The sequence below is a fragment of the Hoplias malabaricus genome, chromosome 13 (genome assembly GCF_029633855.1).
Source record: "Hoplias malabaricus isolate fHopMal1 chromosome 13, fHopMal1.hap1, whole genome shotgun sequence".
Taxonomy (NCBI): domain Eukaryota; kingdom Metazoa; phylum Chordata; class Actinopteri; order Characiformes; family Erythrinidae; genus Hoplias; species Hoplias malabaricus.
In genome coordinates, this window is record NC_089812.1 from 28520891 (window position 1) to 28540576 (window position 19686).

Genomic DNA, 19686 nt, shown 5'->3' on the forward strand with positions numbered 1-19686 from the left:
TGTCTGCGTGGGTTTCCTCCGGGTGACTGTCTGTGAGGAGTTGGTGTGTTCTCCCTGTGTCTGCGTGGGTTTCCTCCGGGTGACTGTCTGTGAGGAGTTTGGTGTGTTCTCCCTGTGTCATGTGGGTTTCCTCCGGGTGACTGTTTGGTGTGTACTCCCTGTGTCTGCGTGGGTTTCCTCCTGGGTGACTGTCTGTGAGGAGTGTGGTGTGTTCTCCCTGTGTCTGCGTGGGTTTCCTCCAGGTGACTGTTTGTTGTGTACTCCCTGTGTTTGCATGGGTTTCCTCCTGGGTGACTGTCTGTGAGGAGTGTGACTGTTTGGTGTGTACTCCCTGTGTCTGCGTGGGTTTCCTCCTGGGTGACTGTCTGTGAGGAGTGTGGTGTGTTCTCCCTGTGTCTGCGTGGGTTTCCTCCGGGTGACTGTCTGTGAGGAGTGTGGTGTGTTCTCCCTGTGTCTGCGTGGGTTTCCTCCTGGGTGACTGTCTGTGAGGAGTGTGGTGTGTTCTCTCTGTGTCTGCGTGGGTTTCCTCCGGGTGACTGTCTGTGAGGAGTGTGGTGTGTTCTCCCTGTGTCTGCGTGGGTTTCCTCCGGGTGACTGTCTGTGAGGAGTTGGTGTGTTCTCCCTGTGTCCGAGTGGGTTTCCTCCGGGTGCTCCTTTTTCCTCCCATAGTCCAAAAACACATGTTGGTAGGTGTCTTTGCGACTCAAAAAAGTCCATAGGTGTGAGTGCGTGAGTGAATGTGTGAGTGTGTGTCACCCTGTGAAGGACTGGCGCCTTGTGTTCCCACTTTGCGCCCTGTGATTCCGGGTAGGTTCCAGACCCACAGCGACCCTGAACTGGATAAGCGATTACAGAATGAATGAATGAATACCCTGAAGGACTAAGACTAAGATCTGAGCTACCGTCAGGATCAAGGATAAGAGGGTAAAAAAAGTAAATTGCTGTCTTGCTTCAGCCATGAGTCTGACATTAACCAGAATGAAGAGCCTCATATAAATGTCATGTGGAGGATTGCTGAAAGAATTTAGATGATAATCACTTTATTCATATGAAAGCTGAGATGAGATTTTTGTTCCTTGGCGAGAAATAATTGGATGATATAGCTGGTCATCATCGAGGGTGTATGGCTGTGACTTTTTGACACAGACAGTACTTCTGTGTCTTTTTGGTCTCACACATAACACAACACAACAAACACACACACTACACATACATACACACATACTAATACACACACCCTGCAGCATGTGCTCAACTATACGGCCATTATCTCTTTTCGTTCCCATGGCAACCCTAACCTGCTATTGCAAGACTTAGGTGCCGGTGGCAGTTTGTATGTGTGTGTGTGTGTGTTTGTATACACATATGCACATACTTATATTGTATATTTGAGTAACTTCAGCGCACTCAGTGTATTTACAGATGCTATTAAAATAAATAATGACACACACACACACACAGGGTTCCATGCAGAACCATCGCATACACTGCCACACATTGAAATAGAGAATGACATTTATGAACACAAATACACATTACCTGGTCTGGCATTTGGTGTATAATGAGTGCAGCTAGAATCCACACAGGGAAACAGCATGACCAGTTCAGTTATTCTAATCACATTCTTTCAAAGAAAAGTTGTCATATCAACTGTCACAAAGCAGAGATGGACTGTTCATTTATATATAGCTCCACTTGATTTTCAATCATTTTATTAGTTGTGGTGGATAAAGATATTCTTAATTACAGTTTTTTAGAAATATTTTTCCACTGGTGAGTTTAATTATCAGCTCTTTCTTCAGAGGAATACCAGTCTACCAAAATCCTTGTCTATCGCACCTGTAGCACACAGTGGACTACAGAACAAAAAAACCTTTTCTCTGCGCTTAGAAAAGAACAGAAAGCCCACTGACCCATGGCACACTTCCAATAGAAATCAGTGAGAAAGGTAAACTCTGTACCTAGTTCCGATGACAGTTTGATTGGTTGAGAAGTGTTCGCTGCATGCTTTAATGTTTTGCTTTTGATTTGTCTTTGATTTGAAATGAAATGAAATGACAATTAAGAGGTAGATCCACAGTCCTTTCATCATCCTGTTACTGTCTGTTTCTTGTTAAAAGTTAGTGAAATGTCTGTCCTCACAGTGTTGTGATGAGGGAGGGAGGGATCTAAAAAACCTTGAATGGTAGAAGGTCAATATTCATTCATTTATTCATTGTCTGTGTCTGCTTATCAAAGTCAGGGTCACGGGGGTCCGGAGCCAACCCGGAATCACTGGGCGCATGGGAATACACCCTGGAGGGGGCGCCAGTCCTTCACAGGGCAACACATACCCAGAAGGTCGATATGTCTGCACTAATTACATATGAATTTTTTTATTGTGTAATAGTTTTCATTGTTATTCTAAAATGTCCAAAGTGTTCTGTGATTTAAAAAAATGTCTGAAACCGCTTATCTCGTTCAGGGTCACGGTGTGTCCAGAGCCTACCCGGAATCATTGGGCGCAAAGCAGGAACACACCCTGGAGGTGCCAGTCCTTCACAAGGCGACACACACACACATTCATTCACCCACTCACACCTACGGACACTTGAGTCACCAATCCACGCACAAATGTGTGTTTTTCGACTGTGGGAGGAAACCCACGCAGACACAGGGAAAACACACCACACTCCTCACAGACAGTCACCCGGAGCAGGACTTGAACCCACAACTTTCAGAACCCTGGAGCTGTGTGACTGAGACACCTACCTGCTGCCGTGCCACCCCAGTTAATGTCGTGTTATGCAATAAATGGCCAAATGTTTATGGACACTTGATCATTTTAAGTCTCTCCAACGGGAATTTGTCTTTTTCGCCCCTCTGCTGTGACAGCCTCCATGATCACTTTTAAAAAGAAAGATGGTTCTTCAAGGGTTGTTCAGTAGAGATAATTGTTCTGTATAGAAATATAATGACTCAACCAAAAGAGTTATATATAAGACAAAAAACAAACAAACAAAAGAACATTCTGAAATGTTGAGCTTGTAACAGCAAAAGAACGTTTTTAGTGTAATGTTGAACCATTTTCCTAAAGATTCTGTATTGAACCATTTACATTAATTTTCCCATTAATCTGAAGACTGCTTTCACAATGCAAATTAATTTGGAGCATGAAAATGGCTCTTTGAGTCTTTGTGGTTCCACTGTCTTTACTGAGGAATCTTTGAACAACCATCTTTTGATAAAGGTTTGAATGTTTTACACTAGATTTGGTAGCATTATGGCATGAGAACTGTGAGGAGAGGTGTTGGATTGGTAAAACTGTGATCACAAAAATAGCCAACTCATACCAGATGTACTGGATAGTGTTCTGTCACTGCAGAAAACACAGTTCCAATGCTCCAGAGCCCAATGCTGTGGGGCTTCATACCCCTCTAGGCAACGCCTGGCACTGAGCATGGCGAGTTTAGGCTTCCAGTGTTCCAATAGTTCCAGTGTCTCATTTCATTTCCAACTTTGAGATGCCCACAGTGGGTACACCTTGAAGTAGTGTCTAAGAAACTTCGGACTTGTGTGGCACTGAAGTTTTGTACCTTGTCAATAGCAATGTCCTTCAGTCAGCTAACTCCAGACACTCTCAGAGTGTAATGGAGGCAAGGAACATGGCTGCATCTGTTCTAGGTCAGCGTGGCCTTAGCGGGTCATTCCTTGCCTTTCAGGAAATAGATATTATTGAGTTTTGTGCCTCCCCTGGTGCCGTTTATAAGCTTTGAGCTTATCAGTGCCACAGATTAGGAGAGATTCTTGAAATGAATAGCCTAGCAATAAAACTGTATTGCTTCCAACAGGGTCAGAGCGTCTTATCCTCTGTGAGCAAATGTTTTTTCAAGGAAATGAGGAAAGAGTATTGACAGGCGGCTGATTGACTGGAGGCTGATTATATACTGATCACTGTGTGCCCTTACACAAACACAAGGGATTGCAGTGTGCACAGGCAGAATGCCAAAGACAGTAAGAGAAAAGGATAATTGAGCGGGGGGCGACTAGGAGAACAGTTACAGGATTAAATAAGAGGGTAGAAAAACAGACACAAGAGAAACACGTATCTGACTTTGATAAAGACAGTTTGGCAACGACAATAACAACAAAAAACCTAATTTACATAATATTCAAGCACAATGAAGTGCCTCTATTTTCTTTAGTTTTGCACAGGTGCTACAAGGATTTTGTGGCCAACAAGTAATGGTCCACCATGTGTCCAAATGCTTGCATACACCTCTTCCAATGAGAGACTTTCCTCACTTTAAGCTGCAACCATTGCTGAAACAACAGTCAAGCTGTGCATTCACAGCCTGCATAATTCCCTTAGAAAAGCTTTACCAACAGAATGTGATGCAATGTAGCAACTGCACATTAGGCCAATTTCAATAGTCGTCTGAGTGTTTATATGTAACGCTGATGATGGTAATATAATGATATGCGACTCCAAGTCTTGACCCTATGTGTGTGATGGTATTAAATAGGACCAGCCACTCTGTCACAGATGTTTGGGTATTGCTCAAATCTAGCCGCTGGTTAGATTTATTCATTATTCAGTAGTCGTCATCAGCTGGAGCAATATTTGGAGTACGTCAGAAGGAGCTCTGCACGAACAGCTCTTTGTGATCCTTGCTACTTTCTCAACCAGGCAGACAGAGCTATTAAACACTGGATAAAGGAAAAATAGATTCTGTTGATCTGTGATAATAGTGAAACTTTCCCCTTTTTGTTGTTCTCTCTCTCTCTCTCTCTCTCTCTCTCTCTCTCTCTCTCTCTCTCTCTCTCACACACACACACACACACACACACACACACACACACACACTTTTCAGTTCCTCTGGCCACATCTGAACATTGAATTGGCCTGGAGGAAAGGTAGGAAAAAGCAGTAATAGCGTTAATATAGGTATAGTTTCTGTGTGTGTGTGTGTCTGTCTGTCTGTCCACTGTCACTGTCATGGCAAAAGAAAAAATGGAGAGATGGGGCTGTGCTTGTAGTTTTCTGCAAGTGACATTTCTGCCTCTCCTCTCTTTCTCTCCAGACATTCTGTCATTTCTGACACTGCTACCTCTCTTAAGTCATTGTCTCCCTCGCTTGCCCTCTCACCAATTTTCTGTCCTGACAGCGAGCTGGAGGCTGCTGCCTGGAAAAAAGCCACCAAAAATAACAGTGCAATACAATGCAATCCTTAAAAGTCACTTTTAGTGGACTTTAACATATACTGGATGATAGGAATGAGACAGATATATAAAGAATTTAGTAAGAATGAGAGAGTGAGGAAAACTAACTACATGATTTCATTTCGGTCTCATTGCTGTTGTAAAAGCGTGCTCATTACGCCTGCTCAATTGTGTGTGTGTGTGTGTGTGTGTGTGTATGTGTGTGTGTGTGTGTGTGTGTGTGTGTTGTTCCACCTTGTTGCACCCTGCAAATCCAAAGTCTTGTTTGTCATTCACTCACTCCCTTTAAACAGGGTAAATATTCTCCACAAGGGGGCAGAATAAGCACTTGGATGGTTATTTGGGGCTTGAGCAGCGCTTCTCATCAATGATGCTGTGTATCAGTGTTTTACTTGATATTGTGCAAGACTGTTATTGAGATAGTTCTGTGTCTTTGTTGAAGAATGCCCTGTTTAATGTAAAGTCTTGTACAGTACTGTGAAAGAGCATTATTCCCTATTAGGATAATTATTAGTGTTTACTATCATTTGGAATGTAAAAGCTACCTACTTTATAAAAGCAATTTACCCACTGACTGATCACATATGAGCCATTATATTGTGGTTTGGGTCAGATTTCCAATTCCCCTTTAATAGAAGTATGACCATGCCAATCGAGCAGAGTCTGAGCTACAACAGGTACTTTGAGCTCTACTTCCTTATTCCCTTCTCTTTCACTCCAGCAATTCAGCAGGCTCTTGTCTCGATTAACTGCTGAAATGGAACTGAACTAAATATAGCCCATGATGCCTTGCTGCCGGTGCTGCTGCCCTTAAAGTATGGCTACCCCACACATCTGATCACCGCTTCACTCTCCCCTTCTTTTCATCTACAGGAAACAGGGTGAACTGTGGAGTGAGAGAAAGAGCGTGGTGAGCCTTTGAGGAATGTTTGATCTTATTGATTAATGGTAAGGTGACCAAACAGGAGCGCTCATTAATGCTTCACACTGCAGAGGCGGGGCTACTGGTCACCATGTCAACAGAATGATCCAGAACTTCTTATGCCAAAAGATGTGAAGAATTGTGGGGATGGGGAGGTTGAGGTTGCATTTACTCATTTTAATAGCTTCAGGAGTGTGGTCTGTCCATTGTTTACTAGTAAAGTACCTCACTGTACTGCATTTACAGTAATTTACAGTACACAGTTATTTGATTGTCATTCTACAACATTACAGTCCCAGGAAGCTCCACCAGTGACTTCTATCAGAGACTGAGACCTGACTAGCCCTAGCAACACTGACTCAACTTCTAATTCAAATGGTAGCTAAAGCTCCACCCACTACATTAACCTTCAGGTTCACTGACTGATTTACTTTTTAGAGGAATTAACTAAATTATACAGCGAACTGTTCATTTAGTTATCAATTCACATGTCGTAGTTTAAAAACAGCTTAAAGGCCACAGATAACAAAATTTGGACACAATATTCACTTAAATAAAATGGTGTTATATTTGCATAAAAGCTACGCACATACTCCACTATAGTTCAAACATCTCTAGATTCTCGTAAATGCTGTGATGACAAGATAAAACGTTCATTTACATGTTCAGTTCTGATGCAACCATCATAGGCCTAGCTATATAGCATACATTGGACAAATACAAGGACAAAATTCAAAGCCAAAATGTGAAAAATGGAAGAGGAGAGATGTAAAAAAATCCTGTAAAGCATGGGTTAGAGAAAGACAGAGGAAATTAAATAATTATAACATAGAAATAAAACTAAGTCATATTTATCATGATATCAAATTAAGATAAATAGTGTAACAGTGAAGAACTGGAGCTGAGAAAAAAGTCTCAGAATGAAAGAGAATTTTACTTTATAGAAGCCTTGGCAAGAAGCCAGCTGGACAAAGCTAAAGAACATGAAAAAGAAGAGAGAAAGTACAATAACCATCAAAAAGCACAGAGCAATTTAAAGTTAGTGAGTTCAGAAATGTGGAGGGTTTTATAGCTGTCCAGGAGAAAGGACAGTTAAAGAAGGACATGAGCACGATGTTAAAAGAATGCAGAAACAGAAAAATAAATGGAACTAATCAAAAAGAAGCACAAAGTAAGACGTTACTCCATTGCTCTGACATAGGGATGGAAACAAATTGCTCCCTGAAGCCAAAGTGATGAACAAGGGGTTAATGATGCAGTTTTGGGCCTGTAGTAATTTGGACCAGCTATTGACTGTGTAATGCTTTTGAAGCACTCAAGAGAAAGTTTGGAAAGGTGTCTGATAAAACAAGTTTTACTGACACTTCAGATGAATAAGCAGTTCATCCCTCTCTAAATATTTCAGTTTTCCATTCTCCTTACACCGTGTGGACATTTCACAACAGATGGACAACAGAAGTGCACCAAATAAAATCTCCTAAATTAACTTACATTAAATGATAAGGGTCCATTCATTAATAATAGCTTTAATATTAAGCGTTAATAAATGGTCAAAAAATGTCTCAGCCAGTCATTAACTACAGTTGGTGACGATAACTAATCCATTTTTAGTATTCATGCTAATATTATTATTAGAAATAATGCTTAATGCTGTCCATCATTAATTAATGTACCCTTTGTCATGTTATTTAAATCAGTAAATACATAATTGAGCTTATCTATTTATTTATTTATTTACTTTATACAGGAAAATTAAAAGCAACATAAATATATGCCACATTTAAATCGGCCATATTTAAACTGGCAGCTTCCTGTTCTACAGCACAAAAACAACAAACACTAAATATATTTACAACAAACAAAACCTTCTTCTTTGTTAAAATATTCGCTAAAATATTGTTTATCTTTAATCATAATAATTTAGTACCATCTTAAGTATAATTATTCATTCATTGTCTGTAATTGCTTATTCAATTTAGGGTCGTGGTGGGTCCGGAGCCCACCCGGAATCATTGGGCACACACCCTGGAGGGGGCGCCAGTCCTTCACAGGGCAACACACACACACACATTCACTCATCCACTCACACCTCTGGACACTTGAGTCACCAATCCACCTACCAACGTGTGTTTTTGGACTGTGGGAGGAGACCGGAGCACCTGAAGGAAACCCACACGGACACAGGGAGAACACACCAACTCCTCACAGACCTCCTCACCCGGAGCGGGACTTGAACACACAACCTCCAGGTCCCAGGAGCTGTGTGACTGAGACACTACCTGCACCACCGCCGCCACTTAACTGTAATTAATTAATTTTTACTTTTTAAATATTAGGTTTACTTTTATCTAATAATTTTACTAAAGTTTTGCCTTCCCCTGCGTAGTTTCCATATTGCTTTTTGGACAACAATATTTTGTAATTCATTCTATTCCACTGGTCATGGAATATGAGATCAATTTTGATGCATAGCTTCTCAAGCCTTGTTAGCATCTCCCAATCTCCCAGTTAGCAGTTTCACTAAAAAGCTTGAGCAGGTCAATTTATTGACTGGCGGTATCTAGTTAGCCAGGGAAATGAACCTGTACTCCTCTTTCTGTTACAGTGAGAGCCATCATGGCCTTAATATTTAATGCTCAGTGTTGTGTAACAAAGTTAACTGTCATATTAGTACAGTCTGTCAGCTAGATCATGTGTTACTTACAAATGCTCCAATTTACTCAGTTCAGACTAGACCTAAAATAGTCTAGAGATAATACATAGCAACTGTAACCAAGACCAGCCTTACCATCCTTCCCTGTTATTTTTTTTTTTTGTAATTTCCCAGATGGGTTTTATGCTTGTGTTAGTTACTGACAAAGTCAGTGTCCTGTGTGTTCTGGTGACATATTGTTCTTATTTTAATACCAGTCATAAACTGGAGCCATTTGAACAGTTTGTCCTGTCTCGTGCACCACAAAATTACATCTCATTAAAAAGAAAAATAGCAGAATCAGTGACAATACGTTCATCTCAAAGAAGTGTGACTAAACATGAAATGTTATCCCTAAGAACCATGCAAGTCCTGGCAGGCCTAGAAAACCATCACAATCACATAACCAGAGGTAAACTCAAGATCCTTTTTTCCCTTCAGAATTCCACAAATCCACAAGTCTCTCAGTCTTTCTCTGTGAGAAGACAAATCAATGCCATGTGTCTGAAAGTATGTGGAGCAGTAAAAGGGCTGCTACCAATAAAAAAAATAGACTAGAAATGTTTCAAATCACACAAAGAATACGGTGCTTTTCTCAAAACACTGGACTGATCGCCCAAAAGCCCAGAACTCAACATCACTGAATGTGATAGGATTGGGATTATTTGGATCATAAAAAGAAGGAAATGCAATCAACATCTAAGACAGAACTTTAGAGGTGTGAAAAATATCTATGCAGATGTGCTATCTCTGGGAAAGCATGGAGGCAACAAGCTCTGCCCTCCACATTCACAGGTTTAGCTTATTCAGTTTGAATTAGTCTTGAGTTTACTCTCAATCAAGTTTTTTTTAAGTTTTGAGGAAAACCTAAGGTGACTCATGTAAACTAGAATATATAGTAAATGATAAAATGTGCAGTAACCATTATGATATATTCATTCATTCATTCATTATCTGTAAGCGCTTATCCAGTTCAGGGCCGCAGTGGGTTAAGAGCCTACCTGGAATCATTGGGCGCAAGGCAGGAACACACCCTGTAGGGGGTGCCAGTCCTTCACAGGGCAACACACACTCACACATACACATATGAACACTTTTGAGTCACCAATCCACCTACCAACGTGTGATTTTGGACCGTGGGAGGAAACCCACACAGACACAGGGAGAACACACTCCTCCTCACAGACAGTCACCCCGAGTGGGAATCGAACCCACAACCTCCAGGTCCCTGGAGCTGTGTGACTGTGACACTACCTGCTGCACCACCGTGCCGCCCTTATGATGTATTTTATATATAATAATATATTTTTTCATTTACTACCAGAAATATATTCACAAATTGATATTACAAAGTTATGTGTCGCAGTGTATCCTGCTTTTCTTACAACTTTATTCCTCTTTAAAGTGAAATTAAATATCAGCTGTAATCGTCGTTCAAAGGCTTTGTGCTTTTAGTGCACTTAAAAAGTGTTCCCAAGAAAGACAGTGAAGACCTTATGAGAAATAGTGGCATTATTACATATGCTTCATGGAGCACACTCAGCAGCAGCAGTTGCCGTGCAGAATCTCATTTCTCACTCAGGGTTGTTAAGTTTTGTAGCACTTTCGGCCTGTGTTTATTTTCATGCAATTAGTGCTCTCCCAAATTTAGAGCCAGTTCCATCTGCAGCAAAAATAATTGAATATTACCCACCTATGGAGCAGGAATAGAGACATATCCTTATCTCGATTCATGCTTTTCAAAGTTTTTAGGTCTATTCGTTGTCTAAAAACCTCCAGATGCTGTTTTTCTGTTATGAGGAGAGGGAAAAACCTAGCATACCACACTGAGCACCTTTGTTTTTTTTTTTGGGTTTTTTTTACCGGTTTACTTATATTGGTGCTTCATAAACACATTAGACTGGTTTCCAGTTTGTATGGAGTGCTAGTAAATGGTGAGGAAATATCCTGAGAATTTTATAAAAAGTGTTTTTTGATTAAAATCATGTTTTTGTTTTTAAATCCACATTAAATACCTGATGGTGTTTTATATTCAAAGTGAAATAAACAAAGTGCGGTCACTCATCCAACGGAGAAACTACCAAAACTGAAACAGAAATAGAACCTTTATTAACACAAACATGCTGCTACTTCAAGTATTATCATTGTGTACAAAAGAATGAGTTCATGCAGCACTGAGGTTTCATCATCAGAGAGAGAGAGAGAGAGAGTGCAGGACAGAAGAGCACCTAGAACATCAGGAACATGCTGAAAAACCAACTGAGCCGCTGGGCAGCTCCCATCAAAACACACAACAGCGGTGAAGGACAGAGAAGGAAACGTGCAAGTGTCCCCCACCGGAGGAGTGTGCTTTCTGCCACAAGGTAGAGAAAAGTACATTTCAACATCTTCTGAAAAAACAAAAACAAAATCAAAACAATAAAATCACCCACAGTGCCAGATGCATAGGCTACGTTTACTCCATCTTTAAAGTCCATGCAGGTCAGAAGTTCAGAACAAACCAGAAAAACAGAGGTTGATTGACATTCTCTTCTTGAGTTTGAGGTAAAAACATGTAAACATAGTTTCACTGGAAAAGTCAGAAGTCAAAGAACCCCAATGCAATAAACCGCTTTATAGAATAATAAGATAATGTCAGTAAACACACTGTAAACAAGTTCTTTTAATAAATTACGGTAAATTATGGTAAATTACAATATTGTTTATACAATAACATACTGTTTTCTTTGAGGACAGTAGGTTACTGTATTTTGCTGTGAATCCAAAGCAGCTGTCCATTCATTACTGTTTAGACTGTATGTCCTCCATCGGGTCAGTGTTGCTGGGGCACTTACTGAGATTTCAATATTGTAGATTTACAGTAAATTGACTGTAAAATGCTGTACAGTACACTTTCCAAAACACAAAATGTGCAATAGAAATACATTATTGGTCACTAAAGGTACAAACAAAGTAACTGTACCCTTAAAGATACAACAGGTGTGTTCTGTGAAGCTACATTACATTCTCTGCTTCAGAAGGAGAGGGGAATGTTTCTTTCATGGTTCGATGTATAGAATCAACACAACTTTTAAAATCTACAGTAAGGTACAATTATGTTTCCTGACTAAAGGTATGTATGTAGGGTACTGTCAAAGTGATAACACCACAGTTACAGTTTTCCTGACAGTGTACAGTGTTGTACTCTGACAGTACTATACTTGTAGCTGAGCTCTCAGCAAGAGAACAATGTATAAACAATGAACACTTAAAAAATAGAGCTTCATTCAGTAATGTCACTGCAATCGTAGTTCAGATCATGGTAACATCTCATTATATTATATTTTCAGTTTGTAACTAAGCCCACCCCCTTTTTATGCGCATATTTACTGCATACACCATATAAAAAATGTGAAGTACAAAGAGTTCCATAAACATTCATAAATATCGATACATTCATATCATCATCTCAGCACGTGCAAAAAATCAGTCTCCAATATTCTCAAATAGTTCCACATGCTCCATCAGCTCCAGCCCCAAACCCTGCTCAGACAGCTGGGTCACTGCGGGTCCCTGTGAACCGCTAAAGGCTGGTGTGTGCGCCTGATCATATAATCAGCATTAAAGGTGCAGTAGGTGGTTTTACTTCACTGTGAGAGTAGTATGAATAAAGTGTAAAATATGAAGAACATGATCTTAAATGTTTGTTTTAGCGACGATAAGCAGGGCTCCAGACCAGAATGCCTGGCTTTAGATGTTGTTTCTCGTTTTTGGACCCTGGAATTCTGCACAACCACTGGTGGCTAGTTAGATGAACTACAATAACAAAGACACTCTGGTGAAACTGCCTAATGCACCTTTAATTATTTTTAGTATATAAAGTAAGGGGGAATGTAAGTGGTGCCCATGTTTTAACATATCCTCCAATTCTCTAATATTTCCCAATGTGAGCTGACTACTTTGCAGCTGGGTTTATGCAATATCACCAAATAACGTATGACCATGCGTGCCCCAAACTTTTGCATGCAGCTGTAGAATGCAATTGATATCAATGCCATTCTCTGTCTGAATGTAAAGCAGTGGTGGTGCAGCAGGTGATGTCACTGATGTCACACAGCCCTCAGGGTCTCGGAGTCCTGGGTTTGATTGTACCCTCGGGTCACTGTTGTGTTTTCGGTGTTGTCCCCGTGTCTGCGTGGGTTTCCTTCCGCAGTCCAAAAAGGTATGTGGTTTGGCAGTGTGACAGTGTCCATAGGTGTGGGTGTGTGATGCCCAGTGACGGACTGGCGCCTTGTCCAGAGTGTGTTCCTGTCTTGCGCTTGATGATTGTGGGAAGGCTCCAGACACCCCGGGCCCCTGATCCGGATGAAGCGGTTACAGGAAATTGATGAAAATGGATTAAACAGAGAGCTGCGTAAACATTCATAAACATCCCCCACACACACACACACACACACACCTCGGTGCCTTTACAGATCCAAACCCCAGGACGAAGAAGGGTTTTTTTGCGCGCGCCTGAACTAGCTCAGTCCGATCATGACCGCCTCCACGTCTTTGGAGGGTCGGCGCTCGCGCACGAGGAAGTTGATCATGCTCTCGGACTTGATCATGAGGTTGCAGCCGAGGAAGAAGACGCCGAAGAGCACGGTGAGCGAGAGCACGCACAGCACGGCGATCTGCACCGCGCGCGTCACCAGCAACCTGCGCGCCTCCTGCTCGAGCGCCAGGGACCCGCTGCCACCGCCTCCTCCGCCGGCGCCGCCGCTCGCGCTGTCCTCGGTGCCGTTCCCCGCGCAGCAGCGCACGAGCTCCGTCAGCACCGTGCGGTTAAACAGCGTGCCGTTCATCGCGCGCTGCCCTCAGTCCATGCGAGGCTCGCGAACACGATTTCAGTTAGGAACAAGATGAGCGTCGAGACACGCGCGAGCCGAAGTTTACTGTTGATGAGAAAGAAGCAACTCGGAGAGGCGCGCGCCCTGGACTTCTCACACTCTCACTATTAAAAGAGGGAGAGAGAGAGAGAGAGAGAGAGAGAGAGAGACAAACTGACTAACTGAGCTAGAAATCGAGAGAAACAGAAAACGCGTAAAACCAGAGTTGGCTTGTGCCCACAACTGAATGAAGCTGAAAGCAACCGAACAGAGTCCACAGAGAGGCGTGTACCCTGGACTTTTAGGTTCAGCACACGCACACGCGCACACACACACACACACAGAGTGAGAGAGTGAGAAAGAGCGAGAGAGAGAGAGAGAGAGATCATTTTTTAGGCTACACACTTTTCATTTTCAATTTTCATAGAGACCACCGTTCTCTTCTTTCTGTCAGCTCAGATCAGACACAAAACTTCCCAGCGTTATTTGCCATAGAGGAACTAGACTTTATCTCCAAATGTGGACACCTACTCATCCAGTATTTCTTTAAATCAAGGGTATTAACAGGTCCATTATTCCCATTTGCTATAACATCAGTTTCTCTTCTGAGGAAGCTTTATGTGGAGCTCATGGGGCTCCGAACGTCAGAGCATCACACACTCACAAGTGTTATGTTTTATTAATTCATTCATTAATGTCTTTATTTGATTGGCTTATCTCTGAAATGTGCTGTAGGAATAACCAAGGCTGGTGATGATGATCATTTCCGTCTTCCATCTCTCACGCAGTATAAATTGCAGTGGAGTTTAACCAACCCTGAAAACAGATGTAATCCTTCCCAGTTCTGGAAAGTTAAGCCCACGCGCCAGAGCACACGTGTGGTGGGAAAATGTCAGAGTTGTAAATGAAATCTTTAGAAAAAGAAAATACAGATACAGGGCAAGTCACTGTAGTAGGAATCCATTTAAATCCTGTGAAATAGATTTAACCCGATTCAACTCTTCCAATAGATGGATATATTCTGGGACCGTCTGAACGTTAGGGATCATCAGCAGTTTTTCGGTTTAGATGCATAAGTTTTACAAGTGTTATGGTAAGTTTTTAACCACAGGAGCAGTTTTAATAAATAATAAATTTGTACTTTTACTAAATACATAGTAGTGTGTGTAAGAGGCTGTGATAAGCAACAACTCCATTAAGCAATAAGATCATTGGTTGACCATGATTTAGAAAGATGGTGAGAAAAGGTTAATCAAAAATGACCAGTACTGAGCGCCATTGGACTGTTAAATGTACTTAAACCTAAACTGATTTACAGCCCCTTGAATAAGAACAGTTACAACAGTGTGTAGAGGTTTTAGCTCCGTTCAACTTCATTTACAGAGAGCATTTTCCAACTGCTTTAAAGTGTTCTGGGTCGTAGTCCCCAGTGAGCATCACTGTAGGAGGCAGTGGCCCGGAAATCTGTCTCAGCACATGAGGAAGAAACCTTGAGAGAAATTAAAGCTGTGTCCAAAATGGCTCCCTATTTACTCTTCCCTATATTACTCACTATATAGTCCACGGTTATAGTAAACGGAATACAGGAGGGTAGTGAATGGTTACAGACACTTATTGAACAATTATAGAGTTACAGTAGGTGTATGGTAATCTATAGCAGCATGTTATTCATTCATTCATTATCTGTAAGCGCTTATCCAATTCAGGGTCGCGGTGGGTCCAGAGCCTACCTGGAATCACTGGGCGCAAGGCGGGAATACACCCTGGAGGGGGCGCCAGTCCTTCACAGGGCAACACACACACTCACACATTCACTCACACACTCGCACCTATGGACACTTTGGAGTCGCCAATCAACCTACCGACGTGTGTTTTTGGACTGTGGGAGGAAACCGGAGCACCCGGAGGAAACCCACGTGGACACGGGGAGAACACACCAACTCCTCACAGACAGTCACCCGGAGTGGGAATCGAACCCGGTCCCTGGAGCTGTGTGACTGCGACAACTACCTGCTGTGCCACCGTGCCACCCTGCAGCATGTTTTTCACAAATGATCACAGTTCTTCTGGGTCTTAATCAAATGCCTGTAACATGCTTTTGTCAAAATACCACAAGGATCAAACAATATGGTACTTTTCTTACCCTATGTAAACAGCCCTGTTCAGAACCTAGCCCATGTTCTCAAATTTTATTGCACATTTTGTGGGTTACTGGGCGCCAAATGTTCAAATTAAGGTGCATGATGTATTCAAAAATATGTTATGCACTCAAAATGTGTTTTTGTTTTCATAATATATATGAATATAATTAAGATTCATTCAGTCATTGTTTGAAACCGCTTATTCAATTCAGGGTCACGGTGGGTCCAGAGCCTACCCAGAATCACTGGGCACAAGGTGGGAACACACCCTGGAGGGGGCGCCAGTCCTTCACAGGGCAACACAGTCAGACACACATTTCTGAGTCGCCAATCCACCTACCAAAATGTGTTTTTGGACCGTGGGAGGAAACCGGAGCAGCCAGAAGAAACCCATACAGACACAGGGAGAACACATAAAATTCCTCACAGACAGTCACCCGGAGTGGGACTTGAACCCACAACCTCCAGGTCCATGGAGCTCTGTGACTGCGACACACTACCTGCTGCACCACCGTGTCACCGTATTTATATATAAATTATATGAAAAATGAGCAGAATATAAACAAAGCAGTATAAAAAGGACAGTATATAAACAGAGTGTAGTATGAATGAAGAGTTGCAGTGAGTGTGCTGTAGTCTATAGTGACTCTGTGAGTCTGAAGGTAAGACACTGAGACATTGTAGTTATATAGGGAATTCAGTGCTCAAAGTGTTTAATGACCTATTTATCCCTTAGAGCAATATAAGGTCTTTGGGCACCTCCTCCCACCTCTTTGTAAAATGCCCCCACTGATATTAGCAATGCATCCAACGTATGTTCTGTGTACAGATATAACTTGTTAAGGCCATAGAAAAAACACCTACACCCACGTAACAAATACATTTTAACACACAATATAATTGTTAGCCTACAGCTTGTTCTTGTGATTTTTCTTCTGACCAATGACTCATCAGATTATTGGCTTCAGCTACAGCCCCAAAATCCCCAAACACTTTCTCCGTCTCTTCCCAAGCTGGCAGAATGAACAGGCTTCAGGTTAACAGCCCACATTTGGCAACCGCTACACTGACCACGACCGATCCACTTTCCAATTACTCAAATATCCGGGCAATTAAAAGAAATTAGTCATTCCTAAACTGCTCCCACTCTTGTCTTCAAACTTTATTTAGAGCTCCAGGCTTCTACACCCCAGTAGCCTACATTTCATTCCAGTGTTACCACTATCCTTCATTTACATATTCTCCACAAGGCGTATTTACCATGAGCTGAATTGCTCGTCATAGAGGGATCTGGTATATGCTTAAGGTTTCTGAGACTTCAGGGAAAGTATACTGGACATTTGGAATGAGAGGTTTAGGCTTGTTTAACTCCAACAGACCATTGGAGGAGCTTTGCACGTATCAATGTATTTTTTATTTTTTATTTTATTTTTATTACTATTATTTTTTGTAGTCTTTCTTTTATATTGGTTATTATTTAAAACCTTGTTATATGCCAGAGTGTGTTCCTGCCTTGTGCCCAATGATTCTGGGTAGGCTCTGGACCCACTGAACATTGAATTAATTAATGAATATATTTTACCTCATCACCACAGACTTGTAATCCCTATAATGCAACACTTCTCATCTGCAATCAGAAACAAGTGCACTCTGAGCTTAATTAACAACATTAACCACGTGTCACTGCAGTGCTGAGATCAATGCACTCAATGCGTTTAAAATATATCTGCGCTGTAGTGGTCCTGTGGGGTTCTTGGCGATTGAAGAACAGTGTGGTGAGGAATAAGGAACGTATGCAGAGCAACAGGCAGACTACACTCTGTACTTATAGAACTTCAAAGTCCTCCTGTATAGTCAACGGAGTTGAACAAATGGACAGTGTTTTTAAACTAGGAGGACCTTTAAGTGCTAAAGGCTGGTCAGTCAGTGCGCATTCAGCCCAGATAGCAATGAATGTTTTGCCCAGACGAAGCACATCTGAACTTCTATTATGGCCCACATTTGGCCTTGAATGATGGCTCTTACTCAGGATGGGTCTGGTTGCCTCAAATCAGCTACAGGTCCATCTTACACAAGCCAGATGTCATGAGTGTTTTGGATCAAGTCTACGTCTGGTCCACACAACACTTGTCAGTACCATAAGGTTGTGTGCAAAATCACTACTCAACTGTGTTTAAAGGAACACCATGTAATATTTTTACCTTAAAATTACAGCTTCAAAATCATTGTAATGCCCCACTGAGCTGTAATAGAGAGAATAGTGCCTCTGTCTTGTGCTACTCTGGGTTCAGCACTGCAGAAAGTGCACTATGTATCTTTTTGTAGGAGGGTAAGAAACCACCCCCCTTCCACCCCCTCCATATTGATTAAGTACATTGTTGTAAATATAAATTACACTACTTACCAAGTTTACTTTAAGGCAGTGCTGCTCTCGAGGCAGAGGGAGCATAACTGGCTACCAGCCAAAAGGCAGGGATGAACGTGATTGGCTAACATGCTTTGAGTTGATTTTCAAATACCATGCCATAAACCGGTAAAGCTTTGTTTGCTCTGACTGCCAGAAATTAAAACAATTTTAGGTCCCTTCATTGGTCAAAACTGGACTTATGTACTGATACAGAACTTTAATATCACTACAACATATTTATATCTTCCTTATTACTTGGTATCAGGCACGTGCACAGATAGACTAGGGTGACCAGATGTCCTCTTTTTTAGACTTAAAAAAATGTCCGGGCGGAATTTCACAAACGTCCGGGATTTTGTTTTTCTAGAACTTACACAGAACTTCGCGAAGCGTTTCGTTCACAAAGTAGTCCCGCCCTCCCCTACTCTGGTTCGCTAGAGTGAGAAAGGGGCGTGATGAAGTAGCCTAAAATCTTCTGATTGGACGATCTGACTGTAGCGCTACCGTTATTGGTCGATAACCTTCTCTGTTAACATTTAATTGGTCAGTCTGCACGTCAGTAGTCCTTGTTTACGTCAGGCAAAGCTCAGGTACCTACCCTCATCTGGGGCAGCTATGCCGAAACGTAAATGTAAGTTCTCTGATGAATTAAAAAAGAAATTCCCACAAAAGTGCACATAAGTTCAGCTAAGCATACAACGGCTAAGCATAGATTGATAAATATTCATTTATCAACATTTATATTAAAATTACCCTCTATGTCATCAATTCCCCCCAAAAAGTCTTTTGATATCTGACGGGTATTTATTTCAGTTATTGTGAGAATTCTGCCCCGATCTGATCCGCGGCGCGTATAAGCTCCCGCCCTGCCCCTCCCTCCTCCTCCTCTGTTAGCACTCATGCAGTCCTGAGCGTCAGGCCAAACCGCCGCTACACACTTCCCCTCTGACCCACAGACAGGTAATGGCAGTGTTTGTGCAATTCCTGACGTTGTTCGGGGCAAAATGAACCACAACACTTAACATTATAGCGCCACTGAAAACATCACGTGGCTACTGGCCTGACGTTTCCTTTATTAAGAAAAAATAAAAAAGGGGGAGGGGCATTTTGGCCTCACACCCGCTTGCCTTTTCATACAAAGAGCATCCATTCATAACACTATTCATTGTGTTAACGAAAATAAATATAATGTAAATATCCTACTTTTTTAAACATTTTATGAATAATTTTGGTGATGGGTGCCTTTTGTTTTGGCGTGAGAACCTGCCCCAAAAATGTCTATACAGGTGCCTACTTGGTAGTAGTTGTCATACACTTCATGAACTTTCTAAGACGCAGGGTGAATAGACTTAACATATAATATTGACTAGAAGGAGTTTGGTGTGTTTTCCCTGTGTCTATGGGGGTTTCCTCCGGGTGCTGTGGTGTGCTCCCACAATCAAAAAACACATGTTGTTAGGAGGTATTGTCTG

General features: G+C 41.8%; 1 protein-coding gene across 1 annotated transcript; it reads right to left on the reverse strand.

Moving 5' to 3' along the window:
* Positions 1 to 10924: 10924 nt before the first annotated feature.
* rprml (reprimo-like) lies at positions 10925 to 13897 on the reverse strand. Its single transcript, XM_066642747.1, has one exon. It carries the CDS (start codon positions 13640 to 13642, stop codon positions 13316 to 13318), a length of 327 nt encoding a protein of 108 aa, XP_066498844.1. The 5' UTR covers positions 13643 to 13897; the 3' UTR covers positions 10925 to 13315.
* Positions 13898 to 19686: the final 5789 nt, after the last annotated feature.

Bases quoted from the DNA above. Each gene is read 5' to 3' on its own strand.
- rprml (XM_066642747.1), bottom strand. From the start codon at position 13,642: ATGAACGGCACGCTGTTTAACCGCACGGTGCTGACGGAGCTCGTGCGC.